Source organism: Tasmannia lanceolata, unplaced genomic scaffold, assembly GCF_043159265.1.
Source record: "Tasmannia lanceolata isolate RefF3 unplaced genomic scaffold, GAP_Taslan_0.1 ptg000008l, whole genome shotgun sequence".
In the NCBI taxonomy this organism is placed as follows: Eukaryota; Viridiplantae; Streptophyta; class Magnoliopsida; order Canellales; family Winteraceae; genus Tasmannia; species Tasmannia lanceolata.
This window is the reverse complement of record NW_027518685.1, coordinates 20277182-20294835: the sequence shown is the minus strand read 5'-3', so window position 1 is coordinate 20294835 and position 17654 is coordinate 20277182. Positions and strand designations below refer to the sequence as shown.

The 17654-nt window shown below is 37.3% G+C and overlaps 1 protein-coding gene across 1 annotated transcript; it reads right to left on the bottom strand.

The window, feature by feature from the left end:
* Positions 1–1222: 1222 nt before the first annotated feature.
* Positions 1223–16479, bottom strand: LOC143884731 (subtilisin-like protease SBT2.2). Its single transcript, XM_077388476.1, has 10 exons — positions 15913–16479; positions 14463–14616; positions 13385–13782; positions 12445–12540; positions 12277–12349; positions 10275–10557; positions 8385–8716; positions 7217–7487; positions 5799–6080; positions 1223–1796 (listed from the first exon to the last, which is right to left on the bottom strand). Exons 1-10 carry the CDS (start codon positions 16113–16115, stop codon positions 1375–1377), a joined length of 2514 nt encoding a protein of 837 aa, XP_077244591.1. The 5' UTR covers positions 16116–16479; the 3' UTR covers positions 1223–1374.
* Positions 16480–17654: the final 1175 nt, after the last annotated feature.

Sequence of the window (17654 nt, the reverse complement as noted above, 5' to 3'; positions counted from 1 at the left end):
CTGTGAATTCTATAATCTGATTTTGCTTTCAACAAGGCTGGCGCATGTTGGATCGGTAAACGTAGAAAATTTATACATTAATTATTAATCGCAATTGTACGTGATTAAGTGTTAATACTAAGTCAATCTATGATGATGTAATCTATAACGATGTACTGGAAAATACAACATTTTTGTCGGGGTGCAACTCGGGTCGATTTTTGGGAATTTGGGTTATGCTTTTACCATAAAAACAGGTTGGGTTTGGGTTGATTCCAATTCATTTTTTAGCAAGAGCGCCACCGGATCCGACTCAAGTTATGTACCCCAATATTTTTTGTAAATTGGCCCCCCATCGGAAGAAACAAATACAACGGATTCGCTAACAAGTGAGATTGATGATCTAGAAAAATATTAAGGAATGTATAAACATCTTCAATTTTCTCAGAGAAGAACATTAGCAGAGGATGTAAAAGTGTTGCCCCTACAAAAATCTTCAATTATCTGAATCGTTCATCTCTTGGGCTAAACTAAAGTCTCTCCCATTGAATGATTCTAACTCTTTGATCTGTGGCATGTGCATGAGCTGCTAAAAACTAAACGAACAAAAGGCCCACATTCAGTTGAAAGCTCCACAAAATGGAGGGTTAGGATCATGATGTAAGTTTTTGAGGAACGGACACTATCTTATTATTTGCTTTGACAAAATAAGAACACCATCATTCAACTACTCAAAAGAACGGGTGCTTGGGCACTAGCGAGTGGTGCTCCTATATTCTCCATACAGAGAGGGTGCAACAACCTTACTATCCATGGAAGACGCCGCTAAGACATGACATTATAAGAGGATTACTTAACATAATGGGATATTCATTAATAGTTTTTGGTTTAGTTTCAGTAAAGCTGCCACTTAGTAAATGAATAATTCTCAACAAGATTTCTGCCGAGCTTCGCTAAATGTATTATAGTAAAGAAATAGACTGAAAAATAAAAAAGTCACGCCGAAGACTCAACAAGGTACCAGGTCTCTTCAGCTAAGGAATTTAAACAGACCATGTTCTTGGTTTGGCAAAGCAGTGTAAAAGATATGCCTTGTTTAACTGAAGTGGGGATCATTAGAGATTGATTGGCATTGAGGTCCTCCACACACATAAAAAAGACCCAACTCTATGGCACAAAATACAGCAGAGAAATTTTGAATCAACATGAGAACCAAAGTAGTTTTTTGATAATGAACACAAAATCAAGCTATGTATCATTTTATTCAAAGAATCACTGTATCTACATCTCAAGCAAATGTTTTGCTTCCACCTTTATATAAAAATGAATAAAAAATGGGTCAACAAACTGGCAACCAAAACCCAAACAGAAAAAAAAATTTCATAAGGACCTGGTTCAACTGTTAGTAATGTTGGGTGCAATCTTTAAGATCACAGATAATGGAATGGTGGACACGTGTCCGTTGCTTCCATAGAGACCGAGTCTTCCAAAGCTGGCAGAGGAACTATTCGTAGTGGCATTGAAAATGAGAGTCAAGTTCTGTTTCTGACCTTTCATGATGAAAAAACGAGTTGGCGTCACTGAGACTGAAACTCCAAAAGGATTGCTCCAACTAACGGCGTAAGTCTCATTATCAACAATGTTGGTAACTGTTCTTTGAATCATTCTTGACTGGTTTAGCTTTGCTATTGTAATGGAAGGCAAGTTCAGCTCAGTGGCTTCCATGGTAGAAATCCCACAGTTCTCACCAGTGTAATTCAGGACAACAGGGCTGGATCCATTGATGCCGCATAGGAATGATAAAAAGTCATCAAAAGCTGCAAAACCATAGATGTGAAATTAATGTAAAAAAATCATTAGGGATATAATTAGCAGTTGGCATTTTATTTTTCTTGAAACTCTGGTCAAGTTTTTGGAATTTACATTGTGCATCTGATGTTGAATTCAGTCGTGTTTTTTTGTTATGAGTAGAGGGTTGTATGATTGTACTTTAAACAAAATAAACTAATAAAGAAGAAACCTTAAACTGATAATGCCATGTTTTTCAGTACTAAAAAGAACAATTAAACTTCATCATCAAAACAACCAGTACTGCTTTAATTATCAGGAAACAAGAAAACAGCACATGCTTTGTTATGTACTTTAATGACTAAGCTTTATGGAAGAAAAAAAAGAAATGGATTGAGAGCTTAAATTTTTGAATTCACAATCCAAACTATGAGTTCACTAACCAAACTTTCTTACAATATAGTCTTAATGATCGACCTTGGGCTAAATATAGCATACATGTGTAATCAAGATCATTGATTTAGTGAGATATCATGAGGCGACCTACATGATCATGGTTGCAGCCATATGCACGACCCATCTATAAGACCAACACTGACAAAAAATGGAGTTTTAGCTTCTTCTGACAAGATCCTAAAGGCGCTTATTTTGATTAAAATTGTAGGATCATTCAATCATGGTGGGACTATCTGCAACAGACTAGACTTTGGTTGCTTACCAGTTAAATGGATTCGATTATATACACAAGACTCAATCTCTGCCGGGGGCTAGAGCCGACTTTCATCCCCCCACCCCACAACCCCACTGGGTGCAAATAAGGTGGCTGATACTCTTGCCTAAGGAGGAGTGGGAAGGGACCCTTCATTTGACAGGCAATCTCTGCCCCATGTTTAATTCTGTGTTTTCTGCTTGTAATCTGTGTTTCCTCTTAATAAAACTTGTAAATCATTATCAAAATAAATAAAATAAAATTGGGCCCAAAATTTTGAGTTCTGTGTGAGATGTCCATGATCCTTAGGGACCATTAGATCTTTGGCGATCAAACTTGGACAACATCGACTTTAATTCTTTAGTTTCTTTTTGGTTTTTGAAACGTAATGGGCCAAAACACATAGCAGACGCCATTGTGGAAAGACTTGGGCTGACAGCGAGTATGTGTTCCAGGGACACGAGCTAGAGGACTGCCCTTCGGCCCTCTCTCCTCAACTTCGCGGTGATGGGGACAGGAGAGTCTCAGCGGTATTTCACCGTGTATTTTACAACTGAATGTGCCAGCCTTGTGCAATCCATGGCGAAATACCGACGAAACTCTCCGGTCTCCATCATAGCGAGTGCGAAGTGAGGAGAGAGAGAGCCGAAGGGCAGTCCTCTAGCTCGTGTCCCCGGAACACTTACTTGCAAGCCCAAGTTTTTCCACAATGGCATATGGTATGTTTTTTGACCCGTTATGTTTCAAAACCAAAAGAAACTAAAGAGAAGTCAATTTTCTCCGAGTTGATTGCCAAAGATCTAATGAAGATGTCGCTAAGGATCATGGACATCTCACAATTTGAACCCGTTGATTTGGTGGATCCTTGTGAAGTGACCTACCTACATAACGTCAATAGACTCTCATAAGCATCGATGATATTTTACAAGGTTTCTATAGATAGACTTCCATAGACTTCTACAAAGTACTTCCACTTCCATAGGGACTGAAGTCCATAAATAAACCAACATTTGAAACCTTGGGTCCCACAATGAACGTGTGTGATTTGATGGATCCCCGTGAAGCAACCTACCTACATGATCTTGGTCCCATGCCACATGGACATCCCCCATCCTTAAAATCAATGCAAAAAAAAAAAAAATGTTTAGCTCCTCCCAATGGGCTCCTAAAGAAGGCATAGTGATCCAGGATCAATAATCACCCAGTTATTGTGGGACGACACAGAATCAAAAGTATGCTGAAAAGATATGGGAGGACCCCCAATCGCATCCAAAATTTCCTCAATCTCATCTGTGAATCGCATGAGGACCAGCTGCAATGAGCTAGCTAGACTTGTGGTTGGCCACTGGCTCAACTTGAAATACATGGGATCTACAACCACATTACTTTGTTTCTTCGGTTTTTTTTCCTGTCGATGGCCAAAAGCCATTGGATGCAGACCATGAGATAGTAAGAAAGGACCAAAGCCATAGACCAAGATGGTCCAGGAAGAAAGGAAACAGATTTCCTAACACTGTTTCGAGCCAAAGTGTATGCATACCTCATTATTGGCAAAGTAAAGAGTATGCTGGCTGGACAGATATGGGGTGACCCTCCATCGCATCCAAAATTTCTTCAATATCATCTGCAAACCGCAAGGGGTAACCCTTCTTATCCTTAATCACCAATAACATTGAGGGAACCTCTTCCACGATCCAGGAATCAAGAATATAAGGGCTAAAAAGGTGATTTGCTTGCAGCAAAGTGAAGACTTCTGCCAACATCAACTCATGTAAGGAGAGACACCATCAAAGACAACACCTGAGAAGAACCCCAACGATATCCTCCACCAGCAGTAGAGAGAACAAAACTTCATGGCCCCCACAATAAGTATAGGCATTTCAGCAAACAATCTCACAGGATTTCTGAGCCCAAATTCTAGGGAACTACGGTTGAGGGTATAGAGAAAGACGGATTTCACAACACCGGAATACCCGCTTCTCAAATAGTGCAACCAAAGTTTACACTAGCCCAAGATCAACAACCAAAGTAGAAGAAGAACAATACCCAAAAGAGATGTGCTTCAATATATGAAAGAAGAACACAACATACAAGACAAGAACAAAAAAGAGAGAAGAAAGCTTCAATACATAGAGAAAATATGAGAAAGCTTCAAACACTAGCTTGCACACAAGAGCTTCAATGGAGGTCTAGGTAGATAAGTGGAGAATCTCTACCAAAAGGAGTTAATAAGAATAGGCTTAGTCAATGGAAAGTAAAGAAAAATGGCTTAGGTAAGTGGTAGTGAGGATGGGAAAGTGGAGTCTTTAATGCTTTAGGGAAGTAGTGGGTTTAGAGTTTCAAGTAGGGTTTGAATTTGAAGTAGGTGGGTAGTGGGAAAAGATGGACCATGTGTGGCTCACACATGTGCAAGCTAGGCCAACAAAAGACCAAAATGCCCATGGACACAAAATACATATTTGTCCTCACTACATTTCTAAAAATAAAAATAAAATAAAAGCTACCCAAAAATACACTTTAAAATTTAACGAAGGGGCCCCCGTGACAAGTATAGGAAATTTCCCTGACAAACCCACAAGATTTTAGAGCTAGGCAGTGAAAAAGAGCCGCACCTCATAGGCAGTGAAATGATAGGAACAGCGTTGCATATCCGAGCAGTACCACCAACCACTGAGGCTCCTCATCAAGCCTTGGTCCACCTCAGCCTCATGACCAATTGATCATACACATTGAACATTAAGGTTTTATTTATCTTGATTTGTTTAACATATATTATATTGGTAGATATTAATTAGTTTAGTATCAACTACCAGTTATAACAGTATGAAGATGCCAATGTGTAGCATTCCGTGATGTCATTGTACGTAATACCTAATTTCCATGCCTTATACTGACGCAAGTTCCCATATGAAGATGCCATTGTATGTAACACCTCAAAGGTTGTTACATTGAAATGCCTTTCAGTTGATCATACACATTGAACAAATTTGTAGATATTAATAGTTCAGTATCACCTACAGGTTATAACAGTATGTCAGTATGAAGGTGCCAATGTATACATTATTCAACGTCATATTGTGTAACACCTATTTACATGCCTCATACATACACAAGTGCACATGCCCATTTGGCCAATTGTTATTTTCATTTTTGAAATGCCTATATAAAACATAATGCTGAAAGTTTGCTGTTCTCTGAATTCTCAAGTAGTAGTTGCGGTAAAAATATCCGATCATGAGATTATAAACCATGTGATTCTATTCTAACAAAAAAAAGGCAATATTTCCGCTATTTTTTCTTGGAAAATAATGGAGTAACTTACTAGAATCAAAGATCAAACCAGGGTCTAATGCGGCAGTTGCATTAACAAATCCACTTCCCATGTCAAATGGAGTTGCAGGGGACTGGTTTATATCCGGGTTGATGTAGGCCTGCTGGGCCATTATTGGGCCTCCTTGCTTGTCATAAACTGAAGCAGTTGTTGAAAGTGCAGAACCAATGGCCGAAGGACTGAAAGTCGGGAACTTGTGCTTAATCAGTGCGGCAAGCCCAGCAACATGAGGCGCGGCCATACTTGTTCCAGATATCATTGCAAAACTCTCACCTGATTGACACAACCAGAAATTCAAAACAAAGCAGGAAACAAGTAACTTCAAAATAGAGTCAAGTTGGTTCGAATTATACATACATGCACGCAAAACAAATAGATGAAGAAAATGGCATACAGAGCTGATGGAATGTATTTTGTTAGGCCCTTTAAATCTATCTCATACGAGGTTGGGTCCCACCTATTCCCATACCGAGGCAGGTCCCCACTTTAGGATCATTACATTCCACCACGCTTCCTCATCCGACAGCCTACACTATGGCGGCTCTCACTTAGGCCCCCCCCTCCACCACCGCCACCACACACACACACACACACAAAATAGCAGCCCATTCTGTGGTAATTTCACTCTGACAGCTTTTAGTCTGGTTTTTTTTTTACCAAGTAGCCCTTTTCAGTTAGTCATCTCCACAAGTCGCCCCCCTTCCGTAACTCAAACATGTGTCGTGGCGGATGCTCTAATACCAAATGTTAGGTACCTGACCAACAAGCCAAAAGCTCTAGAGCAAATGGAACAGGTTAGGCTAGGCCCTTTGTCGGCCCTTCCGTGACTCAAACCTGTGTCGTGGTGGATGCTTTGATACCAAATGTTTGGTACCTAACCAACAAGCCAAAAGCTCTAGAGCTAATGGAACGGGTTAGGCTAGGCCCTTTGTCGTGGTGGATGCTCTGATACCAAATGTTAGGTACCTAACCAACAAGCGAAAAGCTCTAGAGCTAATGGAGCGGGTTAGGCTAGGCCCTTTAAACCTGTCCCATACCAGGCTGGTTCCCACCTAGTCACATACCTAGGCAGCCCCACCTAGGATCATAACATCCTGCCTGTTACACATCATTGTGTCTTGTACCATGAATTTCACAACATGAATAATATAATACATTTATCATTACATTAAAGAGTAAATGGATATTTTGGTCATGCTTCAATAATTGTGAAAATGACATGACAATAAGTCATTTTGAAATTTATGAGCAGATTATTCTACATTTCTATATACATCAGTTGTTTCTTTGAACAGTAACACTACCGTAACACCCACAATTATGTTTATTCTTGGAGACAGATGGAAATCCTTGAAAAATAATCAGTAGTGAAAATTCTATTATATTAATCATGTTTTTAGTCACCTTACCTTCGAATTCAGCAGAGTCAGTACCCCGAGAACTCCAAGCAGCCCAGATGAGATTACCCGGGGCTATCAAATTAGGTTTCATTATATCAGCATCATCAAGAAAATTGTCTTCCGGGTCTGGTCCTCTAGCAGAATAATAATCGACTTTTGGTGCCAAATTGCTGTAATTAGGTTTTAGTCCACCTAATATTCTTGCAACACCGCCGAATTTAGTGATTCTTTTCGAAGATGCATCTCTCAATAAGGAACTATTGTAGTATTTGAGTAAAATCTACCCAAAAGGTAAACAATCCAGATCAGTAAGGAATATATATAGTGGAAAGTTATGGCCACAAACCAAATCTTCATGAATCTTAAAGTGAGAAATATAACAATCAAATATTCAATTGTAATAGTAACAGCTGTTACATGGAAGTCGGTAGTCCAATGAAAAGAACTGTCAATATTTTGAAAACTGTTACTGTGATTGATAGGCTCTGGCTGTGCACTCTGCTGATGTATCATTCTTGAAAATCGGTACGGTTATGACTTACGAGAACAATCAAGAATATAATACACACACACAATTGTATATTTATATATGTGTGTGTGTGTGTGTGTGTGTGTGTGTGTGTGTGTGACTGTGTGTATATAAATGTATAGTTACACACACACACACACACTTATATCTGAAGACCGGAAAAGATTAAATCAGTCCGAAAATATAATGTTTAACCTGTTCACAAATGATGTTAGTAGGACAATTGATGCGTAGCTAAAAGTTAAGCAACAGACAAAGATTAAATGGTGAACATACTCATGAGAAAGCCATGTAAGTTCGGCAGGGACATTGGCATTTAAGTTGGATATGGATAAACAGGGACATGAGATAACTGTCTATCAATCCAAGGAAAGAAAATTGCATTGGCCCATCCATAAAGATATATTTATAAATTAGAAATGAAGTATAGTAAAAGTCTATAGTATGAATGCACAAAAATATGTAAGAAATAATCTCAACACCTTAATCTAGACATAGATTCATATATTTAAAATATGTACTATATAATCCACTACAAATGTTCAATAAGTAGAATTAAAGGAAAAAAGGTCCTCTAACACCAAAATGAATTTTGGTTAAAATTTAAGCATGTGCAATGCATTACAGAGACAATTAAACAGGCCACACCTTGGAATCATCAGGAGATGGAATTATTAGGCCAGGCAATCTCATTGGTGTTGGGTTGAGCTGAAAGCCAATAACAAACGGATCCATGTAGAAAATGATACCAACTGCACTAAGGTTCTTGGCTGTTTTCAAAGCCTGCTTGATAGTAGATAGCCCAAGCACAAAGCGGACTGAATATCTACATATTAAGAGGTTTCCCTGAACTGAGTCCCGATTCAAACTACTTGAATCTTGGCATTCACCCAAGTTCATATCATTCACATCTGTTGTGCCATTACTCAAAGCATCTGTCGCAGAAACCATACTGTACATTGTCTCATTGATTGTTCCCGCTGATGATAAATACAGAAAATTAATCTCATTTCTATTCTTCAATAATCAAACAGTGAAGTGCTAGAAACTAGGAAAGATTATTTTCTAGTTTATAAAAAAGCGTAGTGTATGAATAAAGAAGAAGAACCATTAAAAAATTCATTCAGTGGAGCAAGATTTTCCACAAAATTATATAGCCAGCAGGAACCTTCCAAAAGACAAACAGTGCTGACCAGGTATGAACATAGTTAGCAAAAATGGCGTTATTTAAAAAAAAGCCGTTTAAAACTCGTTTTAATGGTTTGCAGTTTAAAACTTTTAAGTTAAGAAACTCCTTTTTTTTTGAGGAAATGGTTTTAAACACATTGGAAACACATTTTAAACGTATTAAACACGTTTTTTTGGCCAACTTTCCAACTTTACCCCTACTATAATGGTTTGCCATTTCAACAAACCATTAAACACATTTTAATGGTTTGCCGTTTAAAACTTTTATAGAAAAAAAAAACTCCTTTTTTTGAGGAAAATGCATAGAAGCACGAAATGGGGCAGGGGCGGGAGAGGGGAAGTGTGGGTGTCTAGAAGAGTTTAAGGTTGGTAGTGCTGTGGGAGAGTTAATGTAATATTTTCATCATGTCTTTCAAAATTCAAATACATAAAAATAATAACTTTTAACTATCTTAATATAAATCTTTCAAAATTGAAGTACATCAAAAGTAGTAATTTCTACTCGTCTTCATTTTTATGCCCTATTTCCTCATGCTTTCTTAAAATTTGCCTCCAGGTGTACTCCCCAATGAAGTACTTTGAACAATTGGAGGAGTTTAATGCAAGTAAGTTGGTGAGGGGGTGGGAGGAGTTTCCATCTCTTAAGGATTGAGCACCCAGGACGCTCCTTCCTAAGGAGCGCCAAATCTAGGTTCCGAGTCGGGAGCAGCACCCCGAGGGAAGATTCCTGCTTCTAAGGGAAAATGTTTTAAACACATTTGAAACGCATTTTAAACGTATTAAACACATTTTTTGGCCATCTTTCCAACCTTACCCCTACTATATTTTGTAAATTACAAAATTTTAAATGCACTTTTTTATGTTTCCATTTTTTTTACTATGTTTTTTTTAATCAAAACCGTATTAAACTCCAATTTTTGCCGTCCTGTTTTACTGCCGAATCATGTTTTGCTAACTATGGGTATTGTGACACAACCAGTTACTCCAAAAGCTTAACCTTTTGGAGAAGGCATTATTTAATCTTTTATACTTTAACATTCTCCCTCACATGTGGCCCCTCTTTTTAGGGTTAGCCTACATATGGCACATGCGGCTCTCTTTTGGGTTTGGCCATTGCATGTGGATTTTTTCTATCAAGGAGGTTTGAACTCAGGACCTTTGGCTCTGATACCATGTGAAACAACCAGTTACTACAAAAGCATAAGCTGTTGGAGAAGGCGTTATTTAATCTTTTATACTTTAACAGGTATCAAAGTATAGAGAGAATAAGCCTAGTGTTAATATCTCAATCAGTTCATATTTGATAACATTTAAAAGTAATATGTAACAGATAATTAATTGCAGACTTACGTGCAAGTCCAACTCCTGAAATGGTGACATTGTTACCAAGGACAAGGAAATTGCGGTAGATCCTGTCATGCATGGCAGCACCGACTGTAAAGATCCATGGACTGAAGGAAGAAATGCTTTTGGGTGAAGGTCCTGTGTTGCCTGCCGCTTGGACAACAAAAATGCCAGCTTTAACAGCTGAAAGCAAAGCCATGTCTATAGGATTAAAGAAAGTTGCAAGCCCAGGAGGACGCCTGTTGGGAGCGATTGATAAGTTTACAATATCCACCCCATCCTGAGCTGCCTGTGAATACAATCATTAACTATCAACACCACCAACTTTAAGCTTCAGAGCACATACTTGAATTAAAATGAACAATATTTGTAACAAAAATATTGGGCACCCTGTTATTGGGCACCCTGTTCATTGTTGGAAGCCAAGTTGTTTAACTTTTCAAAGATTAAGAAAGAAAAAAATATTGCAACAGTTACAAGCTTACTATGAAAGTTAGGGAATTTTTGCAAGAGTTGGATGCAAACATATTATTTGTCCAGTATTTCATCCTGGTATATTGGTCATTGGATATGACATGTATATTTTGCATATGTGAAAATACCAGCAAATTATTTGTCCAGTATACCATTCTTGGGTATTGGTCTATGACCTACACTATTGGATATCAAATATGTATATTTTTTTCACATGTTAAGAAATATATTTATTCTTGTGTACATAGTTGTCAACCTGACTCGATTTCTTAATTTATGACGCGTGACTCGACTCGATTCGTGACTCATAAGAGTTTTTATCAAGAGCAGAAATTTAGTTGAAAAAAATATAATTATATATCAAAAGATGAAGCATATAAAAATATAACCCAATAGCACATAGATAAAGCACTAAGCAAAAAATATAAATAACTATATGCTTGTAACTTGCACGCACAAAAATAATTAAGTTCTAAGTTCCAACTTCCAAGTTTTCAACCATCAAAATAAGAAAGCCCAGCCTGCGAGTCAATTCAACTCGTAAGAGTCTTATTTTTTCGAGTCAACTCTCAACGACTTGTTCGAGTCACTAGACGAGAGGTGAGTCACCCATGTGACTCGCCTCGAAAACCAAGCGACTCAAATCGACTCGACTCGAGAGTTAACTTGTACGACTCGTAAAAGGTTGACAGTCTGCGAGTCACCATGCGAGTCGCCTCAAAAGTCTAGCGACTCGACTCGACTCGGGAGTTGACTCGTATGACCCGTAAGAGTTTGACAACTATGCTTGCGTATATAACTTCCTGTAAAAGTCTTATTTCTGCAATGCAATCTCCCCCATTCTATGGAGAGTTTTGATGAGAATGGAGCCCTCTCATGGGGGGTTTCTTTGTCAATCAGTTGATTGTATCTCCAGATTATTACCATCCACTATCTGTTCAAATTGAAGAATTTTACCAGCTACGAGTGCTCTGTGAAGGCTTTCCATCAGCAGCACTATTCCCATATGTACAGCTTAAGTCACCAACTCTGTCGTATGATATCAACACTTTGACCATACTTGAAACCATAGGGCATTGGTTCATCTCAATCTTGGGATTTGTGGTATTTTTACAGTCATTTTGAACCCGTTTCTAATGGCACATCAGCACAATCAAATTCATGGTTTTAAACTTTAGTTGAAACATTTTGTTTTGGTCGAAATACACGACATCCATTTGGTTATAATTGACAACAAAGAATATTCTAAATTAAATGCCTAAAATTAAAAAAAATTGAGCCACAAAAAATGTAAAGATTAAATTTCAAACAATTATAAATATGCTAAAAAGGTGTGCTCAAAAATGTAAGTAAAAGTTTAATAACATGACAATTTTGATCAGGACCCACAATGGCTTTTCTGTGAATCAAGGTTTTTCAATCAGTACTTCTGTAACTAAATGAATTAATTCCAGATTCAAATAACAGACAAAAAAAGGTAATGTTAGTTAAATAATGAATGCAAACTGATCAAGGGATGATGTTGATTCTAAACCTGGTCTATGGCAGCAACAACATCAGCGGCAAAGCCTCCGAAGCTCTTGTACAATGCCTTATAAACAGCGATACTGAAACAAATTGAGAACAAATGTATCAAAACGTGAGCCCATATATCAATCTGTTCTTCTACTATAAACAACTAAACTGGAGTTGTGTCAATTACTGCGCATGTGGGGCCATGCCACTTGCATTCCCAAAGTGATGCCCGGCTACAATGACAGGAATACCATGGTTCCCAGCTGCAATGGAAGCTGTGTGCCTGTATTTCAAGAACAAGTAATCAACAGACTATAAAAGTAAATCAAAAGAGGGAAAATAAAAATGAATAACTTGCGCAAAAATTGGTTTCAATAAACCTCCAACTATGATGGAAGAAATGGTGTCACTGGACCTTGCACCAGATTTACAAGTGTTCGTAAATTAAAGCAAGTGCAAAACATATTATTCTGAGTTTGGTTAAAAAAATTCTTTACATAGGAACTTCTCCTAGTCCGACAAAATAAGTAAGCATATTATTCTGAGTTTGGTTAAAAAGTCTTTTTTTAATTACAGAGGAGACTTCTCCTAGTCTGACAAAATAACTAAGCATATGTATCTCTTAAATCCCAATCTGATAATGCCTATAGAAATCCAGTCATTCTATGGAACTATTGATTTGTAAAGCTTTCAGACCCTTAAAATGAAAGACCTAGTAGTTACACATTTGGAAAACAAAACATGGCCAAGTATTTTCACAGCTGCATCAATAACTTCCACAATTTATTTTATTCTGAAAGCACGCTAGGTCACAAATATCTCCGATATTTTCAAAATATCGAGTTCTTATCCCGACATTTTGATAAAACGACAAAATCCTTAAATAATCCCGAGAATTTAAAAATGTAGAGATATTTTTATTTTTATCATAAAATATCACAATAATATCATGATATTATCCCGATATTTTTTCTTAAATTTTATATATTTATATATTTTTTAAATAATTTTATTTTATCTTTTTTCCCAATATAAACCCAAAAAAAATTAAAACAATAATATATCCCGAGATTTTCCCTTGCCAAGAAATTCCCGAGAACGATATTTGTGACATAGAAAGCACGCACGTTCCATGGCCATCACCATCAAAAGGTGAAGCATGTTCCTGAGAAGCATTGAAAATCCCTCTAGCTATAGCAGAAGCAGCAAAGTGACGAGCTCCTATAAGTTTCCTATTGCACGACCCCGATGGAAAATCCCTCGTGACTTCACAGATTCCGGAAAAGTGGGATGGAACTGGATATGTATTTTCGGACAAGTCATCAGAAAAGCTGGGGTGCGTTGGATCAATTCCAGTATCGATAAATCCAATCACAACTCCTTCTCCTGCCACGTCGGGCCCTCCTTCCTCAACCCACGCCCCTCGAGGCAGACCCAAGAATTCCGGGGTGTGAGTTGTTGCAGTTCTAACTGAGTAATCCAAAACCACGTGTGCTACTTCTTGCCTCTTTGAAAGCTTCTCTGCCTTAAAAATCCACCAACATCAAAATTAGAGAGTGGACTAATTGATATAAGTTTCAAAGAAAATGGTTAAAACAGGATGTTGAGAACCATGATGAGAATTAATCAGACATTAATAAAATGATGATATAACTTACTACATGAACATCACACCTACGCAAATTTGTTTTGAAGCTTGGAGAACACAATAAAGATCAGAAACTAATGATAGAACACCATTAGAAACATTATAGTAAAGAAGCCAAAACAACCATTAAAAATCAAAAGGTAGAGAATAAGGAAAGAAAATCCAAAGCGCAAAAATAAATGTTAAAATGGAGACTAAATATAGAATGATTTTAAAAACTTCCAGAAAATCACACCCAAAGCCTACTTATAGAACACCATTAGAAACATTACTTAAACAAGCCAAAACAACCATTTGAACCGAGTGAAAAAGAAATAAAAATAAAAAATAAACTCAAAAGCTAAAGAATAAAGACAGAACATCCCAAGCGCAAAAAATTAGTGCTAAAAAATGGAGACTCAACTAGTGAAATAAATGTAGAACACTTTTAAAAGCTTCCATCCAATCAATCCCAAGCGCAAAACCATCATTGGAACTGATCAAAATAATAATTTTAACATGCATGATCAACTAATTCTGATTAAAAGGAATTACTGAAAAACTAAACAACCAGATACCTGCTGAGGGGTGATGAGAATAGCAAGCCCATTAATCAAGTAATGATAATTATAGAGCTTCAGATAGTTTTCTCCTTTCAATACTCTCCTCAATAGTGAATTTTGAAGCCGAACCAGATAGGAACTGTAACGTCGATCAGATCTTGAAATATTCCTGCTTATCAGTAACAGTATCTTAAACCACATTAGTCATAGATAAGGAACTGATTGACTTAATAAAATGTGCAGACATGCACTAATAGTGAACAAAATGTGCAGACATGCACTAATAGTGAACAAAATATTCTAACTTTTTTCCACAATTCTAATTGTCTACAACATAGGTAGGGACTTTAGAGTGGATGAGCCTCGAGCTCAATGGTCAAGGCTTCGTTCTTCAACCTGGAGGTCGGAGGTTCAATCCCACCTCACCAGCCAAAAAAACGTAGAACCAAGAATTGTTTTTTTTTTTTTAGAATGGTCAAAATTTTCATTCAACGGACTGAGATGGTAAAAAATATACATAATGTACAAAACTAAAAGGTGATACAATAAGATGAAGAAAAACAATCAAGGAGGAACGAAATGAAATTGCTCTAAGGCTTCCAAATGAACACCCCTTTTAGCAAGATGGGTCGGCCACCCCATTGGGTAGAACCAAGAATTCTAATTGTATACAATGTAGGTAGGTCCTAGGACACTCCGATGACAGTCCGATTTGAAATGGATCTTGACCCAGACACAAAAAGTAGAATCCGAAGAACACTCCTCGTACGATCCGACCGATAAAGGATCTGAACAGATCATGACCCAGACATAGGTGGATCAGATCTGAATTGGATCTGTTGGCACCCCTAGCCATGATCTATATGTCACAAAGATATTTTCAAAATATAGCGCATTTATCGTGACATTTTGATATAATGACAAAATCCAAAAATAATCCCTAGAATTTAAAAATATACCCATATTTTCATTCACTACGATAATATCAAATGTCATGATATTTTTATGATATTTTTTATTTTTTCTTAATTTATAATGTTTATATATTTTTAAATAATTTTATTTTTATCGTTTTATCCTGATCAAACTCAAAAATAAATAAATTAATATACCCCGAGATTTCCCCTTACCGAGAAATTCCCGAGAACGATATTTGTGATCAGTAAAAAAAAATATCAAAGAAGTAAAAGCCATTTATTTTCACTCCCCAATGCAAAACAAATAAATAAAAATAATAAATAATAAATAGGAAAAGGCAACATAAACCCAAAACCAAAAAAACAAGGGGAGTGATAAATCGACTCCCCATGTGTCTTTCTCTCTCCTCTAGGTTAGAGAGAGAAAGAGGAGAGAGATAGACACATGGGGAGTCGATTTATCCATTGGGGGAGTCGATTTATCACTGCCCAAAAACAATTATGCCATTACCTAAGACAAAAAATAAACTAGTAAGGAAATAGATTACCTTGGCTGGTGCAAGCCATTTAATTTCCCATGAGTTCCATAACTAAATCGAGTAGTCTCCAATCTCATATCATCATAGTAATGAGCAACAGGAGCTTGTTTCAGTGTAACAATATAAACTGCCCCTTCATCTTCCCGACACAAAACAATCATACAAAGCCCCATACAAAGCACCATTAAATGCACCAAATAAATGCACTCCATTTAAAGAAAAACCCAACAAACAAACCACAAATATCAGCTCCTTCAACCAACACCTTCAGTACTCCATAAATGAATTCAATTTATACCCTATCCACTTAAAGACCACCCAAAATCATTTAAATGGCAGAGAGAAGTTGAGCTTTTTGGTGACAAACCCACAAATGTAGATATAGCCGTTGTGTAGTAACTTAAAAATCTAAAAAGATGGAAACTGCAACTTTCTTGGGTGATGTGAATGTGACGTTTTATAAAAGAGGAAGATGAACGTTTTTTTATTTTTTTCCCTCTAGAGTTTTTGTTTTGTTCCCTCTTTTTTTGTTTGTTTGGAGTTTTGGACTATTGGTTGTACTGTAGTGTTTGTTGATCTACTGAGTGTTTGTTGATCTAAGTCTGAAAAACAGCTTGGCAGAAAAAAGGTAAAGGAGAAAGGGAAAGGAAATTGAACAGAGAGAGAGAGAGAGCCGAAAAAAATAAAATAGGGAGAAGAATGGGACCATGATAAATTCGCACCAACGTAGGATAATTCGCACCCCTCTAATGTGAATTGACGTTGAAAAGCGTTAAAGTCTGCCACGTTAAAAAGCCGTTCAAGGGTGCGAATTATCTTACAGGGGGTGCGAGTGAAAGTATTGCGGTCAATTTGAGAGCAGGCTTTTTGTGGTGTCAGTTGATAATTTCCAACGTTCGAAAAGAGAGAGAGAGAGAGGGGTTTTAGATTTCTCACGCTGACACTTGACGTGTTATTGGGCTGGGCCTCTCATGAAGTATGAGAAAGGCCCATGCCAGTAATACCGGTGTTGGTGGATCAAAATGTTCAACTGCTGGGCCCTAATGCTCATACCCCACATAATTAAGGGAGGTGATATATTCGCCCCCTTTTCTTCCCCGGACCACCTGCCTTTAATGTAATTGTGATTTATGACTACTCTTTTTACACTGGAAAGGGGGGCAGGGAAGGAGGAGGGGGGGGAGTGAATATATCATTTCCAATATTCAATTCACATTTCTTTATGAAATTATCATTGCTTTTGGGTTTTGGTCCATTCACATGGTGACCCACAAGATTAAGCTTGTTCCTTTTGGATTTTGAGAATTGATTTAGAGACCAAAATGGATTATTAGACTCAAAATTGATTTTAATTTTGAGTCCAATATCCAATTTTGGAATTAAAATAAATTCTCCAAAATTCAAACGAAAACAGAGCCTGCCTATAGATAGACATTTCGACACAATAGCTCAAAAGTATCCCACCTTAAAATGAGGAAAAACAATTCATCATACATATGTTTCATGGTCTTGCTCAAAATTTTAATGCCATAATTGTGACTAACAGATTTAGTAATGGCAGCCAAATGGTTGCAAAAAAAGCCGGGATGGCTTAGGGGCTTTGCTTGGATTATTGGTGTCACATCAGCAAAATCCTTTATTTGGTTTCCAATATAGTTTCTAGATCAAGTAAGTTTCCACAACATTTTACCTACAGACAATCAAGACACGAAACCCGGCACGTCACTTTTAGGTAGGGGTGCAACTTGGGT